Source organism: Dasypus novemcinctus, chromosome 21 (assembly GCF_030445035.2).
Source record: "Dasypus novemcinctus isolate mDasNov1 chromosome 21, mDasNov1.1.hap2, whole genome shotgun sequence".
Lineage (NCBI taxonomy): Eukaryota > Metazoa > Chordata > Mammalia > Cingulata > Dasypodidae > Dasypus > Dasypus novemcinctus.
The window spans coordinates 69,054,014-69,074,130 of record NC_080693.1 but is presented as its reverse complement, the minus strand read 5'-3'; the positions used below and the strand labels follow the sequence as shown (position 1 = coordinate 69,074,130).

The 20,117-nt window shown below is 44.1% G+C and overlaps 1 protein-coding gene across 8 annotated transcripts in view; it reads left to right on the top strand.

The window, feature by feature from the left end:
- TEX2 (testis expressed 2) overlaps positions 1 to 20,117 on the top strand; it is a 112,619-nt gene that overhangs the window by 81,127 nt on the left and 11,375 nt on the right. For all 8 annotated transcript variants that reach the window (XM_071210750.1, XM_071210747.1, XM_071210748.1 and 5 more), the window contains exons 6-8: positions 4,327 to 4,473; positions 9,244 to 9,343; positions 16,832 to 16,964. In XM_071210750.1, the coding sequence (XP_071066851.1) occupies positions 4,327 to 4,473; positions 9,244 to 9,343; positions 16,832 to 16,964 (380 nt within the window). The remainder of the gene's footprint in view (positions 1 to 4,326; positions 4,474 to 9,243; positions 9,344 to 16,831; positions 16,965 to 20,117) is intronic.

The following is a 20,117-nucleotide window of genomic DNA, read 5'->3' as shown; positions in this document are numbered from 1 at the left end:
TTAATTTCTAAAAGCAAGAAAATAAAATCTGCTACAATGTTCTTGTATTACGTTATTACTTTTCATGCTTTCTTTTACAAGTCAGTAGAGATAATGCTTTACAAGTTTTTCTTAACAATCTTAAGATTTGAGTAAAAGAAGACCTTTTCCCCATCCTTGTTGATCTTCTTTTCTTTTTTGAGCATGTGAAACATTATCACCACTCCAAAGGTCAGAACTGTACAGAGAGGTACACTCAGAAAAGTGTCATCTTCCTGCCCTGTCCCTGGATCCCTCCATCCCATTTCCGCCCCCCCCCCCTCCCCCCGCCACCCCCACCACACCGAGGGAACCAGTCTATTTAGTTTCTGGTTTGGCCTTTTTGTATTTCTTCTTTCCCATTCTGTCTTACTAAAAAGGTAGCACATTATGGATTCCAAATTGCTTTTTTCGCTTACCTATATATTCTGGAAATAACTCCACATTAGCTTATAGAGATCCTTTTTTTCCCCAAACACCCGCCAAGTACTCTGTTGTTTGGACACTCTGTAGTTTATTCCGCCTCTCTCCTATATGGGCTTATAAATTAACTTCCAGTATTTTGTAATTATAAACAGTGCTACAACAAATAATTTTGTACTTTGTATTTTTTCTGTTTCAGGGAGTGCATCTTAGGGTGAAATCTTAAAAGTGGGGTTGCTGGGTCAGAAGGGTGTATGTAGTTTTGTTAATATATTGCCAAATTCTCCTCCATAGGGCTCGCACCAGTGTACATTCCCACATAGGAGGGTGCCTGCTCTTGTTTCCCCACAGCCTAGCCAAATGTGGACATTTTTGTTGTGCTCATTAGCACCCCTCTGTCTTGCCAGAGACTGAGCCAGGTTGTTTCTTAGGATCCACATTTCCTTGGGTGTCATGAGTCCAAGAGGGACTCAGAGGGTCAGAGACACAGGGAACCTTTGACCTGTCTTCAGGGTCAGCCAGGGTGGCAGTCTCCCTCCTTCATAGAGGGAGTGTGGGTCATAGCTCCAGTTTTTGCCCTAACCTCTCCCTGCCCCCACTCCAACCCACTGCTGCCTCTTATAGACCATGGTCACATCATCTCTCCCTGAGGCCTCTAGGGCCTATTGGCAACTTCTACCTACCTGACCTCCTTTGTCTCATGTTGTCCAATGCTTCACTAACTAGAACACTTTCAGTAGGTAAACAGGCCACTGTGGGGTAAGTGGTGCTCAGGAGCCAACCAGTGTTTATAAGCTAGTAAATATAGTCTAGATTTATATCAAACTATGCTAAAACATTTTTGACAATTATTCTTATCCATAATGATTAATAATATTTTCAGGGGATTCTGCATATAGAAATCACTTTGGAGTTATTAGGTGCAAAATTCAAATGATAAAATATCTGTATTTTGGGAGGAAGGGCCTGGTTTTCCAGATGGTGGCCAGCTGTTGAACCCTGACTTGCCCTCATGATTCTGTGCTGTCCTATGAACACAGGCCATGCTAGCCCCTGCAGTCTCCACATCCTTTGAGAGTGGGACTCAAAGGCCTTGCTTTACCAAGTCATGCTCCTGTGACCCCAGGGTGCCTTTTTTTCCTCTTCTCAGGCAGCTTGACCTCTCGAATAGTAAGAGACCGTGAGCCTGGCTGAGGTACCCTGGAGCTTCATCATCTTATCAGGATGGTCTGCTTGGCTTGGGGAGGGGATTCAAATGGTAATTCAGAAAGAAAAAAAAAACTTTTTAGCAATGTCTGAAAGGTGGGACAGTATTCCCCCTAGTGTGGGTACCACAGAAAGGAAGACCCCGCAGGCTGGCTGTGGGTTTGTTCAGCCAGGGAGGCTACTCATTCTGTGTGCCCAGAGGAAGGACCACCAGCCAGTCCATGGTGTGCCCGTCCTCCAGGACGAGGCTCCCATGCTCAGATCAGGTAAGGAGCTTCCACTGACCGTCTCAGTGAAAGGTTTAAAGACATGCTCAGAAATAATATAGGCTGCCTCAGGTGTGGGGATTCCTGGCCTCGTTATTGCTAGAGGCACTGATTATCTGGATATTGTGAACTGGATCACAAGCTGTTTGTACCTGTTTGGTATTACAGATGAGAGCCCATTCATGATTATGAATGTTTTCTACACTGAATATGTATTGTGTTTCTAATCAGGAAAAACAAACATACATGGCGGAAGGCTCTTCCTTTTGCCTTCTCCTGGGCCAAGCAGCCCTTTGTGAAACTCTTGTGGCACAGGCCTATACATGGCCATATTTTATGAGCAGAGGCACTGAGCTCTGTATAACAAACAAACAAAAAAATGAGGCTGATCAACAAGAAATGACATACCACAAAAATGAAGTAAATCTGTTCTACTTTATTTTGTAGGTTAGTTTTTAATAAGCATATCCCAGGACTCATGCATTTATGATGACCTTCTATCAGCTTTAGACCACTGAATTCCACACACTTCTTTTTGGATGCAGTCGATAGAAAATAACCGTTTCTAAATGTGTATATATATATAGCTGAAATGGTGAAATGAATATTCTCCTTACATTTCTTCCTGCAGCCAAACAGCAATATTAGGAAATGTATGCACAGTTTTTCTCTAAGCACTTATATTTTTATGTCATTCATCAGAAAGGAGTTCTTCCTGCAGCCTATTGAATCCAGATCTTGTTCATAAAGATTCTTTGATGTATTATCAGTGTTCAGCTGCTCTTGGATTTTTCTTTGTTCCCAGTGAGAGTCTGGGAGAAGCGTGCGTTAGAAAAAGGAACTGTTGAAAATTTTAAAAACAACCTGCTTGTCAGTTATTTCAAAAATCTGTTTACCCCATCATATGCCATTGGCTTGGACATAAATTGTGAAATAGCGTTTGTTTCTTGCTATATTGTGCTAAGCCTCTTTCTTCCTTTGAATAACTAGTGATTGTAAAGAAAGGTTAATAAAGGGTAGACTCTCCTGCTTGAGAAGAGAAAGAGAAACTCATTCTCTCTTCTGCAGCCTACAAATCTAAAGACAAGCAGTGCCCTGGGTGGACAGTAGCTTGGCACTGCCTGGATAGCCACAAGGGCATTGTCCTTGGGTAAGGGTCTCTCATAGGACCTGGCATGTGGTCTGTGGACAACTACCATCACTGCCTTACTGGACGCTGTGGTCCAAGCCTGTTCTCTGCACTCACCACTTAAACCTCACAGCACTCCTGCAGATGTTAGTGCTGCTTCCCTCTTCCATTTCTCCCAGCCCTGACCCTTTCCAGGCAAGAGTCCAGAATCTAATAATTAGACTTGGAAATTGGAGACTAACCCGAGTTTGCTGTAGTCCCACCTCACACATTGGCCCCAAGAGATGTTTCAGATGAATGGAATCAAATGGCAGTGAGGCTGAGGGTATGTCACTGAGCTGAGATGGGTGAAAACCGTAGGAGGTTCACAGAAGGCCTGAGAGCAGCTCTCTAATCCAGGGCTGTGGTTCTCAACCTCGCCTGCTCATTACTTCATCAAGGGAGCTCCTAAAAGTCTTTTACCTTAGTAGTTCTGGGATCAGTATTGTTTAAACCCTCTCCCAACACCAAGAGAGTCTTGACCTCATAAGGATCAGGCTGAATGTAAACTTCCCAGCCATTGGGAACCTGGGTTCTGCCAGCTTGACAGTTACATGTCCAAGGGTAGACTGGCATTTGCTCAAAATGTTATGAAGTAGATTGGCTGGGGGCAATTTGGGAACATTGGAATTGTCCTGCATGACATTGCAATGATGGATACAGGCCGTTATACATTTTGCCAAAACCTATAAAATTGTGCAGGGCAAAGGTATTCCTTGGTTAGTACAGTGCTTCAATATGTATTCATCACTTTTAACAAATGCACCACACAAACGTACCACACTAATGAAAGATATTGTTAATGTGGCAAAGTGTGTGTGTGGGGGTGAGGTATATGGGAATCCCCTATATTTTTTATGTAACATTTACGTAATCTAAAGCTTCTTTTAAGAAAAAAAATTTTTTTTTATTAAAAATGAAAAGGGCTGGCATTTGCTCAGAATGTTGATACTAAGCTAATTTTTGGTCCAGGGCAATTTAGCTGGGCTATTTGTGTGCAATATTTAGCTGGTTCACAGGAAGACTGGTAAAAAGACAAAATAGACAGAGGTTTTAGCCAAGATTGTTTCCTCCCTCTCTCTATCTACCAACATAACTTAGGACTTGCAGTTTAGATGGAAAAAGAATGACTCACGTGGTCTCCTTATCTCTGTAGGGAGGGACTGTTAGTGACTTTATAAAAATAAGCACCAATCTTTGTCTCCAGTTGCCTTCTAACTAATTTTGGTCCCTTTTCTTTTTCAGTTGCCAGAGGCTCCACCGTCTGAGGAGGGAGAGCAGGAAGCCTGGGTGAATGCCTTGCTTGGAAGAGTATTTTGGGACTTCTTGGGAGAGAAATACTGGTCTGATCTGGTGTCTAAGAAAATCCAAATGAAACTCAGCAAAATAAAGGTATTGTTTTCCATAGAGAGGCTTCTAACTTTTCACATTTCTTAATTTCTAGAAGTTTTGTACCCTTGTATTTTAAGTGAAAAAATAACTTGGTTTAAAGCCTAGAACACATGAGGTAATGAATTTTTCTCAAAAAAATATTTCTGGTCTGTGACCTTGATCATATGGCTAACTGCATCTAGGACTTAGTGAACATTTCTGTTTCTTTTTCTGTGTGCTGCCCTAACTGTTATCCACTCTAGGTGATAATCCAGAATTTGGTTTAGTAAAATGTGAATTTGCATAGCTGGTTCATCTTGTATAAATTTTGTTATCTTTAAGCAAAGAACTAAAATTCTATGTCCAGAGCCCAGCCAACCCCACCATGGTCTGCCCACTGTACAATCTGAGGAAAATACCAAGCAACTTACACTTCCTTCCCTACCTTTTCTACTCTCTCAAAGCTGGGAAGGTTAGCATTAAGTTCTAACTGCGGTCATTCCTGACTTACTTTTTGGCCAGATGGAAATTTATCGTGGGCTCTATGCTGAAGAAATGGTCCTGGTGCTTATCCAGGCCCACTTGGAAGTGAGTTTAAATTGCCAGGTATCCTCGCAGTTGTCATTAAATGACTCCTTTGGTACCATCTTTGCTAACCAGGACACCTCAGGTTATTTAGAAGTACATTTTGGCCTGATGAAGACCCACTCAAGGAATAGTAACTTTGGTCCCCCCGTCTTCACTGGGGGCTCACACAGGCAGCATCTCAAGCCCGTGGTTCCAAATCTCAAAGGTCACAGTAGATTTGAGAAGCAGAAACCTGTGGATCATTTCCCTAGAGAAATGCACATAGACACAAAATTTTGCGTACAATTTCAGAGATTTCAAGGACTCCAGATTATGGAACTGTGAGCTAAGGTAAAATTATATTAGAAGGAAAATGTGGGCATGGAGGAGCTTTGCTTTGATTCCTGTCATTCATTTGAGTAAGGAGCAGAGCTTTTTCTGGTTTAGTCTTGCTCTTGCAAGCTCTTTCTGCCAGCTGCTGGCCACTGTTGTCCCTCTGTAGCCCCTCATGAAGAGGAGGTACTTCCTTTTGAGCTGGATGAGCTGGTTTTGAGTCAGAATACAGGGCAGAGACTTGGGAGGACCCTGTTGACAAAGGTTGGCTTGTTTGTATTCTTACAGTGGGTTGAGCCCGCTTCTGCCAGCCAGTTTGTAGAAGCCAAGCAGTGAGTAGGAGTGGCGCTTCTTTCTTGGGAGATGACAGTTCAGCATCCAACCTTGGAAAATGAAGGGAACATTGAGTTTCCAGGTCGAGGCAGATGGAGCTTGTGCTGCTCTTTTCCCAGGTACTGTCCTGGACCATTCCTTGAATGGAAGGGCTACAGTTCCCAGCAGTGTGGGACAGAAACAGGGCATGCTGGAACTCCAGACAGGATGCCACTTTCCCTTTTGTACACATTCCTAAATGACCTTGGAGAGAACAGCCCCCCACTCTTCTCCCTGGAGCTGGAAGTCTGTGGAGTCTCTGTCCCCCTGATGGAGAGTGGTAGACTTCGCACTCCAGAGGAAGTTGAGGGGAAGTCTTTTACTTTCCTTTTCTTGACTGTTGGTATGGATTTGTGCAGTTCAGAAGCTTAAACTCTTTTGTTTTTTGAGGTCAGAAGTACTAAAAGGTTAACATGGGGAAATGTGGCCTAGATCCAGCAGTGTCAGCAATTCAGAGGCAGGGATGGCGGGGGGCTGCATTCCCTACATTGCCAGCCTCAGCACCTCCCCCCATAACCTCCATCCCTGACCTGAGCTGCTGCTCTACAAAGTGGCCTGCAGATCAGAGAGGACCTTGGGCAATCAAATAAACAGGAAGGCAATAGGATATTACCCAAATTCTGAGCCTGCTACCTTCAAATACCTAAGTATCCTTGGGAAGAGCTATGCCTTAAACTACTAGTGTGTGGGTATTGGTTAGTAGCCAGCCAGTACCAGAATGGGGGCAGAAGTGGTACCTAGAGGAGACTGAGCCATCTCCCATGATTCAGCTCTCCCCTGTCTCCTGATCTCCCCTGAAGGCCCAACCAGTGGAGAAATCTTTGCTGGCCTTGCCCTGTAGTCCCAGATGGTCACTTTCACACGTGATAAAGACTCATGTCTGAAGAGTAGCTTGTGTGTGTATCTGGTGCACAATGATGAGTTTAAAACAAGCTGAGTTTCTGCCCTCAAAACAGGTGTATTCTTGGCTTCGGCCACTACTGCTGCCTTGGGACCCTAGTGGTTATGGACCTCTTATGCCCTTGTCAGCAGACGCTGCTGTGTTTGCATGTGGCATCTAGCATATCACTCCCCAACCTGAGAATGGCCCAGACACCCGAGTGTCTAGTCCCCAGCTGGGTTTTCCCCCCTAGATTCCTGTCTCCCGGTGGTGCCCTTTGGGTGGGAAGAAAAGAATTTCTGGTTGAAAAAAACAGGAGGAGTGATCTTTCTGTGCCTTCCCCTATGGGGTAGGTGGGAGGCTGCTCTAGGGCCCAGACATGTTTTGTCTCAGGTCAGAGATCTGAACAAGAAGGGGTGTGGTGGAGGAGGGTTTAGAGATGGTGCAGATCTTGGGGCTTGGCAGACAGGTTAATAAGTAGGAAACAGGCCCTGCTGAGCTCCCCTTCCCATTTGCTTACAGTAATTTGAGCCCACCCCCACTCCTGCCAAGTCTTTCTCAGTCCTTCAGCTCCTCGTTTGTCTTAGGTCTTATCCCAGGCCCTTCCTTTGCCCTTGTGGAGACTGCAGGGTACAGGACTGGGGGGAGAGGGAGAATGAAGAGGAGGGACAGTTATGTTCCAGCTGTTTCTATACCTGCTTCCTGTGGCTCAGTGTCAGGCTCATGTTCCCATAGAAACACCATCAGAAGTAGAGTCATTCCCTGGCCAGGCCCCAGAAGTCTCTCTGACTGCATGCTCCAAAAACATTGGGTTTTAGAATGACAGTAGTAGAGGGGAAGGTCTGTGGCAAGTATGCATAATTTTGGTTACACTTCTGGCCAAGTAGCATTTTGTAGGCTGATTGGGGGGCCAACCACCAATTCAAAAATATACGTTTGAACACTCTCTGTTCACATATTGTCCATCACAGGCTTCATAACCTCTTTAAAATAATCCCTCCATCCCACTCCTACCCCCTAAAATGTCAAAAGATTGGTGTATCCTAACAGTTTATAAATTTCTCTGCAGAGAGATCACTGAAATGGCCTAGCCAGCTGAAGTGGTAAATGCATGCCCAGCTATATGCTACCTCACTTTATGAGAAATATCTAAAAAAGTCTCAGTTGTCAGTTTGGCAAAATTATAATGTTCACCTGGAAAAATACTTGTGAGAATAAGAAAATTCTGGGGGAAGAAAAGAGAAGGACTTGCCAAATTTCAAAATATATTCTAAAGCTACAGTAAAGTGGTAGAAAAGAGTGCTCAATACAGGCTCCAGTGTAGTCGAGCTCTAGTATCTAAAAGTAACATTACATATGAGTTGGGAAAGGATTGGTTGCTCAATAAATAGGTTGGGGCAACTGACTCACCATTTGGGGGAAGAAAATAAAGTTGGATCTCTGTTTTACATGTTACACTAAAATTCTGAATGGACTAAAGATTTACAAAAAACAAAAACAGAAAAATGCAAATCCAGTAGGCCGACATACAGGGAATTAATTCTATAATCTTGAGGTATAGTAGGAATTTCTAAACATGATCCCAATACTCTTACGTTATTTCCTTAGAGTAAATTCCCACTCATAGATTCAGGAGTCTGTATTGATCTGGGTCCTAGCAGAAAATAAATGGTTCATGCAAATGCAGTAACCTGAGGGGAGAGATTTATAAAGCTGTGAGCAGGTGTAGAGAGACAAAAGGAATAGTGCAGTGCCCCAAAGCCAGCTGGAGGGGGAGCTTTCACCCCTACCGGAACTCAGGGTAGCTATGTGGAGAGGGTTTCCTACCTGACAGGAGAGTGGCATTACTAGAGGGATTAAGAGTGGGGACACCCCAACAGCACTCTTCTCCACACACATACCCCATTCCCTGCCCAGGAGTGCATCCCAATGGCTAAACCCAGCCAGGAGCCATAGGGCAAAAGAGCCCATCAGTGGGGTTTGCATAGGCCAGCTGCCAGGTAGACGGTGGAATGTGGATCCCTCGGGGCTAAAGGAAGATGTCCAGCATGGGGATGTACTCAAAGGGATGTGCCTTTTCAAGGATTTTAATACATTTTGTGATTTTGCCTATCCAGATATTTTAGCAATTTTGCATTCCACCCTTACAATCTAAGAGAGATCCATTTTCCCATACTTTGGCCAACCCTGGTATTATTACTCAAACAAGCATGGCCGGCTCCTTCTCTACAGTCAAGTCCCTGGTCAAGTCCTGCTCCCCTCTGAGAAGCCTTCCTAGACCTTCTTAGCCAAAATAGCCGCCCCCATCCATGCCTCAGGCCCCCTCTGTGCCATTACTCACTTATATTCACTGTAGCACTAGTCATGCTCTGAAACGGTATTTATTTTTCTGCTCACCTCTTTCTGCCTTTCCTGGATAAACCCCATGAGAGCAAGGAACTTGCCTGACTTGTTCACCGCTCTAACTGCATTACGATGCCTAGTACGTGGTATGCACTCAATACGTTTTGGTTAAATGAATGACATGCCCCCAAAACCTTGACTATCATTCCCTCCAAGAGAATATTGAATCCTAACTTACCTTACATTTTTACAAGGTTACTAATATGTCTCATTCATTGTTTACTTCTTTTCTCCAGCTCCCCTACTTTATGAATGAGCTAACTCTGACGGAACTTGACATGGGGGTGGCTGTGCCAAAAATCCTTCAGGCCTTCAAGCCTTATGTTGATCATCAAGGTAACTCTTAATTGGCTATAGAGAGGAACTGACAGTGTATGTGAGTGTTCAGATGTTTGTATTGCTGCAGCTTCGGTAACAAGGCTTTGTGTTTGGAGTGGGTTGGAGACTTTTTTTAACCATCCTATTTCATGTTGAGTTTCTTAAAATGATGGGAAATAGAGTAGGGCTCCCCATACTAATCCTTCTGGTCTCTTAGATCCTTATAGGGCCTCTTCCAGCCCAAAGGTGCCCACATGCCAATTAATGGGGCCTGAGCTTGCCAAGGTCCAAGGCAGTGGACTGGATTTTCAGCCCGACTCACCCCCACGGGCCTCACATGTGCATTTGCCCTGGATCCTTCCCAAGAGCTCCTCGTAGTCACATTTTTACTATGATCCCACTTCTGGGTTGCAGATTCTTTGATATTCATGTTTTACATCTTTATGCCCTTTGCCACACCCTAGTAGATGCGCAATAACTGTTTGAAAAATGAAGACCTATTCTAAAGCAGTGTTTTGAGAATAAGACAGCTGCTGAAGGGAAGTTCTCAGATTTGATTTTTAGTGCTACTGACATTATATTTACGCCTACTCTTGTGGGTGTAGGAAAAGTTGATTAGAATGTAGAGAGAGTTAAATGAAATTATGATGTAAGGATTTTTGTGTGTTATGTGACACGTAATTTTAAAAGGAGCTCAACAGGCATTTAACCAATCTGTGTATCTTTCTGAGCACTGGAGAAACAACTGAGTTTGTTTTTAGGATTAGATGAGAAAAAAGTGCCTGGACAGAGCTTTTTTTGGAGTAATGCTTCCATAACTCGTTGAGCTGCCTTTTGTCTCTTATTTTACTTTTTGAATTTGAAATTAATTTTGGAGGAAAAAAGGGAGGGGTGGTTTGACAGAGAAAATGTGTGCACAGTAAGCCCCTGGGAAAAGGAAAAAGGCTCCGCACCAGGGAAGCATTGACTGCCTTACGGTGGCGTCCCTTTCCAAGGGAGCCTCTTTTCACTTACGCAATATTTATATTTTTCCTAAAAAGACTTGTGAAACAAGGTAGCAGAGAGAATAATTACAATTTTCCAAGAGAGAGATTTGTTTTGAAATAAATGTTTTGTAAAATTGCAGGCTACAGATGCTGGTTTGTCTCTTTATGACTTTATCTGATACTCTTGGATCATATTTAGTGAAAGCATTTTCTGTTGCTTTATACATTTGATGTAAATACAAAGAGATTTTTCATCCCTATCATCAGCAGTTCTACCAATATTCTCTAGCCGTTGCTTTCAGCTGACTGCGAGCCCACCTTTCTGTGTTTTTAGCATCACATTGATTTCAGAGAAAGACAGACCAGAGCATATTTGTAAATCCAGGAGTCTACCTAGTACCTGCATGTTGGGCTCACCTGCCACCTCTTCATTATGTCTACGTCGTGATAATCGGAGTGCTGCAGGGTTCGATTAATTTCTGGTTGAGAGTAAAACTAAAAAAATTTAGATAATTTGCAAATGGTTTGGCTAGAATTCTTTTATTACTATTTTTATTGTGGTAACACATATATATAACACAAAATCTGCCATTTTGACCACTTTCATGTGTAGCTAGAATTCTTTTAACCTATGCAGACATTTAAAAAGCTCTGTTACCTGTGTGTGATCTGCAGAATCAGTGACTCTCGGCTCCTATCAGTGTTGAAGGCTGCCTGCCTTCCTCTCGTTCAAGCACCCTCTCCATTGCCCGTTTTGCTCTTTGCCTCTTCAGGAATCAACCTGTAACAAGCTGGTAAATGATAAGCTAACATATAACTCTTGCAAGTTGGGCTTCAAGAAAGTACATAATATGTAACTGTCCTATTTTCTAATATGCTAGCTGTCTTTTACCGCAGGCCTGTCCTCTATTGAATTAGTAGGCATTTCCTACAAGAGGGGAACCAGACCACAGCTGGACTTAGCAGCATCAAAGAAGCATCCCTTGGGCTTTTTTTTTTTTTTTTAAGATTTATTTATTTTTATTTCTCTCCTCGTCCCCCCCGCCCCAGTTTTCTGCCGTCTGTGTCCATTCACTGTGTGTTCTTCTGTGACCGCTTCTATCCTTATCAGCGGCACCAGAAATCTGTGTTTCTTTTTGTTGCATCATCTTGTTGTGTCAGCTCTCCGTGTGTGCAGCGCCATTCTTGGGCAGGCTGAACTTTCTTTCGCGCTGGGTGGCTCTCCTTACGGGGCACACTCCTTGCATGTGCGGCTCCCCTACATGGGGGACACCCCTGCGTGGCACGGCACTCCTTGCACGCATCAGCACTGCACATGGACCAGCTCCACACGGGTCAAGAAGGCCCTGGGTTTGAACCGCAGACCTCCCATGTGGTAGGCAGATGCCCTATCCATTGGGCCAAGTCCACTTTCTCCCATGGGCTTTGAGCTCTACAGCCTTATGGGTCAGCTTTGGTCAGGCTTTGAGTAACCTTCACCAACCCTCTAAGTTTCAAGTTTCTTTCCTGCTCCATCAGAACAGGTGCTATGGTGAGACACATCACTATAGAGACGAAAAGCTGTGCCCATTTTTAATCCAGCTGAGGCTTATTTAACTCCTTTCTAGGCAGTTTTAGAGATCTGCCTGCTTATGTAACAAGGGAGAAAGTGTTACTAAAGAAAGGAAAGATAGGGTTTTTTAAAGTTAGATCATATTCGTCTTTTTTTCAAGTCTACAGAGGATGCATGTGATGGTAAAACAGAAACAAACATGACAGAAATGTGTGTTTTGGATTCCACTGCTGTCAGAGCAGTGCCTCCCCGTGTATTGGCAGGGTCAGAAGGAACCAAGGAAATGGGCTGCCCCTCTGGTTTAGATTAATTCATTTAGTCCTCGGGATGTTTGCTGCACACGTTGAAATCTGCAATAGTCCCCACATGCCCATCATGGACAGGGCTCCATGCTGATTTTGCCTTGTTTTGATATACCAATTAGCAACCCGCATTTCAACCAAAGGTCCCAAATTCTGTGGGGAAATTTCCATGTCCCACAGGATTACAGCTTTGTCTGTTTTCAGAGGTGCCCTTAGATGTGACTGTTCTTGTGGTTGGGGCCTTAACCCCAGTGCTGGGGTAGAAGTTACTGTACCAACTGAGTATTGCAGGGAACTGGAACCAGGGTCAATCTTTGGCCTCCCTGTACCTCTCGCTGTGCCCTCTTCATGAGCAGGCATTAGGAGAGCAGCTGCGGTGGCCATGGACCACCCAGGCCTGGGAGCTGAAGCAGTGCCAGGCTGAAGAGCTCCATGCTGACGGGAGTGGCGCACTCACATGCCAACCAGATGGTAATGGAGAAGGAAAAGAGATGTTTTGTGGGAGTGGGTGGGGTGGGGGAAAGGGGACTTTGATTTGTGACAGTCCCCTCCTCAAGCTGGAGCTCTATTTCAGAGAACAGTTACAAGCAGACAAAGCTAAAAATGGCACCTGTCCTAAAAGACACATCCTAACACAAGGAGTTGTTAATTTTCTGTGATATCTGAATGAGCAATGTGGCACCTGTCTGTCCATACCAGTGTAATCACTGGTATGTTTTCTTCCTAAGAGCCAAGTAACACAAACACCTGTTCTTGGCACTACATATCAGATGTCCCATCTTAAGTAGGTTTGTTCTTTAGATGCCAAGTGTTGATTTTCAGAGTGAAATCAGCCATTAATAATCACAGGCAGAGGAAAATGGAGGCACAGAGACCATGAGAACTGAGCTCAGGTGAGCAAGCCTTTAGGTTCTCTTCACTCTCGAGCAGCAGGTGCGCTGTTAAGCCTTTTGCAATGAGAATTCCAATAGCCTTTTAACTATTTTAATAGTAACAAACCCACGAACTGCTAATGAAATTTTTAGATTTATATGGCTACAGTAGCACCGTTACTGAGGCCTAGTAGAACAGCAGGCAGAAGGCTGAAGAATGTCTGTTCTGGTTGCAGCTCCTCCCTGTCTGTTCTTTATCTCTCATGGCCTTGGCTGCATTTATTCTTCACGCATGAACTTCTGAGGGCAGGGACTCACCATTCAGTGGCTTTATCCCTGCTGTCTTGCATTAACAACTCAACATTTTTGGGTGGAATGAGAGGCAACCTTTGCCTAGCACTTTGCGTAGTGGTGGTGGCTACTGATACTTCCCTCAGGAAGCAGAAGAGTAGAAAAACAGCTGTCCAGCTCCACACAGGTGCCACCCTCCACCAGCGGATGTCCTCTCAACATGGGAACACCTTTTGTAGAGGAGAGCCTTTGTGTTCATACCCCCATCCCCTTTCTGGAGACCCTATCAACACTGACAACCTTACTTCTCCTATTTAAAGGCATCAAAATTTGTCCTGCTCCCAGACTTCTAGTTTTTGTCTTTAAGTGCTGCCAAGAAGAAATGGTTACAGAAAGCAGGATGTTAAATGAAGTGACTCACAATAAAGTCTTAACATTTGTCAAGAGCACAAAAGAAGAACTCTAACTATGTTCATCTAGATTAGTAACATTCACCTCAGAGTTAAGATGCCGCTTATAGAACAGTCTTTGCCCCCATCTTCACATTGTTGCTACATGTATCCCCAGTGGGAAGGCAGCCTTTCTAGTAACTGTTTGTTTCATCTTTCAGTCACGCAAGGTAGTAGGGGTCTCCTGAGTCACCCGATGCATAACCAATTGGTCTCAGCTCTGAGTTGCACATGCTCCAGGTTTTCAGGACGTTTTTTTGCCTGCTGAAGCATTGTCACAGAAGCAAGTTTTTCTTTACACCTAATGCTAAAATAGTTTCCTTGCCTTCATCTGGGTGTAAGAATGTCATATTAGAGTAATTTGTGGGAGTATTTATTTGCTGTTGATAACTGTTTTTACATGTTCTCAAACCATCCTTGACTCCTTCATATTTTCACTGAGTGCCAGGACTAAGCAAGCTCTGCTGGTGGACCTTTTGGGACACAAGCAATGGTATAAAAACAGACCTCCTCCCCCAGGTGGAGGCTCAGGTGGAGGCTCAGCCAGATGTCCAGACCTGCTCTGCTCCCAGGCCCAGGCGGGGCCTTCTGGCAGCCCCATCCCTCTTGGACTCATGGCCTCCTCTGGACTGGCCCCCATCTGCCATGGCAGCAGCAGGAGGCGAGAGCAAGAGCAGGAACAAGAAGTCCTGAAAGTGTGGAAGTGGAGCCGGTGACAACAGAGAAAGGAAGGAGGCCAGGGCCAGGCGCGGCGCGGGTCATACACAGCAGTCCCGGGAAGAGGCAGTGTTGTCACCACTGTGCTAATGAGGTGGAAGCACAGAGGGCAAGTAATTTCCAGTGAAACACAAGAGGAGTCCGTTGGACTCGGCAGCACACTCTTCAGGGTCTCAGCTCCTGGACCACACGTAGCTGGGTACGAGGTCCGCTTGGCTGGGGTGTGAGTCCGCAGTTTACTGAGCCTATAACCATACCCACCCCCGCCCATTTTAAAAAGACAAACCCCCCAGAAACCTTCCATTTTATAATTATGGTAACTTTATTTATTATGCCAGTGTTCAAAGGGCAATACATACTATTTCTTGAAAACCGGACCAGGATTTTCAGAAGACATAATTACCTCTGAATATACATACATCACCCAGGTAGTTTTGAATCTTCTGATTCTCAAATAAGGCTAGAAATATTATACAGTAATAAATAACTTCTATATTAATGTTTTTTTTTGTTTTGTTTTTTAAAGATTTATTTTTTTATTTATTTAATTCCCCTCCCCTCCCCCGGTTGTCTGTTTTCTGTGTCTTTTTGCTGCGTCTTGTTTCTTTGTCCGCTTCTGTTGTCGTCAGCAGCACGGGAAGTGTGGGCGGCGCCATTCCTGGGCAGGCTGCTCCCTCCTTCGCGCTGGGCGGCTCTCCTTGTGGGTGCACTCCTTGCGCGTGGGGCTCCCCTACGTGGGGGACACCCCTGTGTAGCACGGCACTCCTTGCGCGCATCAGCACTGCGCTTGGGCCAGCTCCACACGGGTCAAGGAGGCCCGGGGCTTGAACCGCGGACCTCCCATGTGGTAGACGGACGCCCTAACCACTGGGCCAAGTCCGTTTCCCTATATTAATGTTTTTTATGTTGAGTTTAAAATCTGCATTAAACTACTTTTTTGCCCTACTCTTCTTTCTACTAAGAGTGATTAATGACTAAATGTATGTATTAAAGAAGATACACCCTTTCTTTCCAGTAACAGTACCTTTGAAGAAGAGCAAACTAATGATTTTTTTAACTGTTTAATGTTAATCAAGAAAACAATTCTGTGAGTGTTGCTGCAAAAGAGACAATCACAGTTGGTCTGCATATCATTTAATTAAAGCAGGTCGTTTGTGAAAAATAATTACCTTCAATTATGATAAGAAGAATTTGTTGAAAACAAATGGAAATTTTTCTGGCTTTAATGAGGGATTATACCATGAGTGCTTCTTGAGGTTAAGCAAAGCTTTTATCTGAGGTGGTGGCCAAATAGGGGGTGAGTTATTTACTGTAATTGCTTGAAAATGCAGTTGTGCATGAACATTGGTTTCAGATTAATTTCCTGCTTCCTTTTAGATGTTGTCATTTGTCTTATGAGGATCTATAAAAGTTTTTTAACATTTAAACAGCCACTGAAGGATCACGTTTAGATTGAAAGTCTAGGAGGTATTAACTCTGAGAACAAAAAATCACAGCAGTCTGCCTTACTTGCTGAATCATAGAATCTTCTAGTAGAAGAGGCTGGTAATCTAACACCTGCTGGCATTTTAGACTACTGGCCAGTGACTCCTTCTGACAGCAGGCCATCCCAGTGAAATGTCATAAAGCCAAAATCCTGTCAAGTGTGATCTCATTGGCATTGGTATCTTTCTGGGGAATAAGTTTTTAAACTAAGGTACAGTGGGGTTACCCAACTTAATCTGGGTAATCGCAGGACTCGAAAGTTAATTCTTTTGGTTCTCTCACTAGACCATTCCCAGGAAGAAGGGATTTCTAAAGGTTTTTGTCACTGTCCCTGTCATACCATACCAAGCTAAATCTTGAACCATTTTCAATGCCCCCTCCCCACGAGATAACTTTCAGAACAACAGAGGTTCTCATGCGTGTCTTAAAAAATGACCCAGCCTGCAGTGAAGCTCTGCTTCCTTTCTGCCTCGTAACTAGCTGGGAATCAGCAGACCTCGTCCTGACTTTGCCCTGGGTCAAGCCATCTCTTCCTGCTAGCAGTATGTTTTCTTACCTGAATGTGAGGAGAAGAAACCAGAAGACGGAAGCCCTCCAGTGCTAACATGTTGCACATTCAATGTGACCATTTTGATGGAGACTTGAATGCCAGCATCTCTTGAACCCATTTCTAGAAGCTTTCACAGGCTCTTCCATCATCCTCTTCTTACATGTATGGAGAACACAAATGATATATAGACTTTCAATGTGATGCCTAATTAGATATTTTTAATGTAAGTTTTTATACTGTCATTTATAATCATGTTTTGAGGGGAAAATATAACAACTTCTGTTTTTTCACTGTTTTTCCAGGACTCTGGATCGATTTGGAAATGTCCTACAATGGGTCTTTTCTGATGACTCTTGAGACCAAAATGAATTTGACCAAACTAGGTAAAGAGCCTCTCGTTGAAGCCCTGAAGGTTGGAGAAATTGGCAAAGAAGGGTAAGGAGCTATATGAACTTATTAAACAAAATCTGACCCTGGGGAACCAACCCCTCCCTCCAACCTTAGAGAAGCAGGTTTGATGTATTGCAGCAGCCCTAGGATATTAAGTGAGCATCTGTTTTAATGCTTCTGGACCATAGGCTGTGTCAGGTAATGTTTTCCTGGTTTCATCCCCAGTGAACAGCCAGTACCCCTCCCAGAGCAGTATCAGGTAGGCAGAGAGTGCTCACTTCTGCTTAGCTGCCACAGCACCTTCTCATCTCAGTGCTGGCAGTGGTACCCACAGTATCCCTTACCCAGAAAGCATCACCAACGCAGACAAGCAGGGCAGACTCCTCTGAGCAATAAAATGCTCTGTGAATAGAATCACCACTAAGAAAGCTGCTTCTTCCACTTGCAGCTGCAGACAGCAATCTGATCCATTGTATGGACCAGGCTGAGGTTCCTAGGGGATCTGTCTGCTTTAATCACAAAGCAGAATTATTTCTAATTAGATCATCAGTTTTGTAGCCAAATGGGTGTTCCTAAAGTATTTCAATTTCCCTAAATAATTTAATATTAATTTACTTAGTAAATTCCTCTATTTGTGCATGTCACATCTTTGGCCCCTTTGCATGAAATTAACACAATGACAAGAAAACACCACAAGGAGCCACCTTCTCAGGGTCTAAATATAAGACAGACTCTTAGATTTTTGTCAAGTTATAATATTGACCTAATGCTTTTATTAATTTATCTAGTAATAGCAGATTGGGGGAGTTGGGTCATATATTTGAGAATGTTCTTTAACTAGATTATTCTCATGAATCTAGGTAACTTAATGAAATGTTCCTATTAATAATTGGACAGTTTTGCCTGCTTTATGCAATCTAACCCATATCTGCTATTTTCCTTTCATTTTTCTGCTCTTTGTTAAAATGTGTTTGGATTCGGCATTCTGTGGATTTGTATTTTCTGGTGAGTGGTACTTGTGAACGCTCCATATAGCATTTCATGCCCGATAAATGGTGAGTCTTGTTGATCCCATGTGAAGCTGTCAAGAAGCTCGTCCTTTTCATCATTTTCCTAGACCCAAAGGCACAGTCTGTGGGCTGAGAGGACTGAGATCTGGGAGTATTTAAGAGGCTTTTCTGGCAGGAAAGTCTTAACAAACTTCCTGATTTGAATTGTCTGGGCCTGATCTAGTTCTCTAGTCAGACTCGACCTCTTGTCCCTGGATGCCCCACCCCACCCGTGACTGAGCATCATCCATCCAGCCACAGGTCGACAGAGCTTCAGAGCCAGATTCCTAGAAAATGAAACCCCTTAGGCAGAAGCAGCCATGAACCTCTCTGGAAAATGAAGGCTAACTAAACGGGAACATGACAGAATAAACTTTAGTCAGACGCATTTATGAACTGGGACTCCATTGGAAAGTGCGTGTGTGTGGAGGGGGGTGGGACTTGGGCATCAGGTGGAGTCCCAGCCCAGGGCAGATCCCCAAGATCCCCAAGAGCCTTGCCACTTAGGCGTTCTGTGTTCACTGTGACTTGTGCCTCTCTCTTGGCACAATTTCAAGTTCATAAAATCTGGCTGATCAGAGGATGGGCCTATTTCTGAGCAAGTAGTGCTTCTTTAGACTGCGTGTGAAAGGAAAGGTTTCTTGCCTTACCATTTTATTTTATGAGACCAGAGATAATGCCTGTCTAAAACCTCTGCTTTAGGAAGATGATGGTATTATATCTTATTTTTATTATATTCCTGAAGTACCTTTCGTTTTTTTCTAGAAGAGTCTGATATATAAAATGTTTTCCTTCTTCCTGTGAGGGTAATAAATTAGATGTTGATGTGTGTAATTGGCTATCATTTAACTTTAAAAGCAAGGAAGACTACAACCCAAAAGCACTTCAGTCAGGAGAAAAAGGCCAGGTAAAATAGACCCTTTTCCCTTTTTTCAGCAGAGCCCATTGGGAATTTGAAAGGTCTGGATCCTCCTCCCCCAAAATGCCTCCTCCTGCCCCATTTGGCCCACAGTGTCTGGGATCATCAAGAGCCCAGCCATGGCGAAGAACCTAACCCTAGAGGTGATTTCTCTTCCTCAGTGTTGAGCACGTGGAATCACCCTGAGGCCGAAACCCAAGTCAGTATACATAAGAGCTGTGATTTAGCACGGGCCATTTCCCTTAATAAGACATTTCCAAAGAGCACACTGTCTGGAGTTGACCAGCAGCAGCCCTTTCCCTCCAGACACTCCTTTTGGCCCTTGCAGCTGCCTGTCTGAGGCCTCAATTCAGAGCAAGGGTTTGCTCCTCCCAGCCCCCTGCAGGGCAGGGCCTCTGCTTAGTCTCATTGCCCTTGGCTGTCGCCCTTCAAGTGTGAAAATGGTTGTGCTCTTGGGGAGTCTCTGAGGAGATGCTGCCCAACTTGCAAGATGTCCTACTCACTGGAAGAAAGTTTTATTCACCAGTTCAATATTGAGAAATTTCAAGCTTTGTTGCAGTGAAGTCCTTTCCCTTTGAAATGTGTTTATACTTCATGTTTGTGGGCATTTATTCTTTTAGTCCTTTTATTTCTCAATGATTTTATACTGTAGTTAGTGTAACCCTTGGGCAATAAGGTACTCAAAATGGAATTCAGGAGAGTACATTGAGCATACCTTCAGGAATTGACATGGAAAGGAACATAATGAGTCAGTCAGAAGGGAAATATTCTGTGTTGGTGGTCTTTAAATGAATAGTGGACTTGGAGTGGAGCATTTCCTATGAGGCACTTGACCTTTTTGTGTTCCACCACTGCAGTTTGGGCCCAGCATGCAGGTCCCCATAGGGCAGCTCCCCCTGATGTCCATATTGGGTCAGTAGTCCACAGCATTCCCCAAACTAGCCCTCATCCCCAACCCCTGATGTTTTGGGAGCCAAGGGTTTATAGGTTACACTAGACTCAGTCTGGTTCTGAGGTGCATACACTTATATAGACATGTGAAGCCAAGGTATGGAGCTGGTTTTTCTTAAATAAAAGAAAATGAATAGGGAAGCAGATTTGGCCCAATAGATAGGGCATCCGCCTGCCACATGTGAGGTCCAAGGTTCAAACCCAGGGCCTCCTGACCCGTGTGGAGCTGGCCCACATGCAGTGCTGATGCGCGCAAGAAGTGCCCTGCCACGCAGGGGA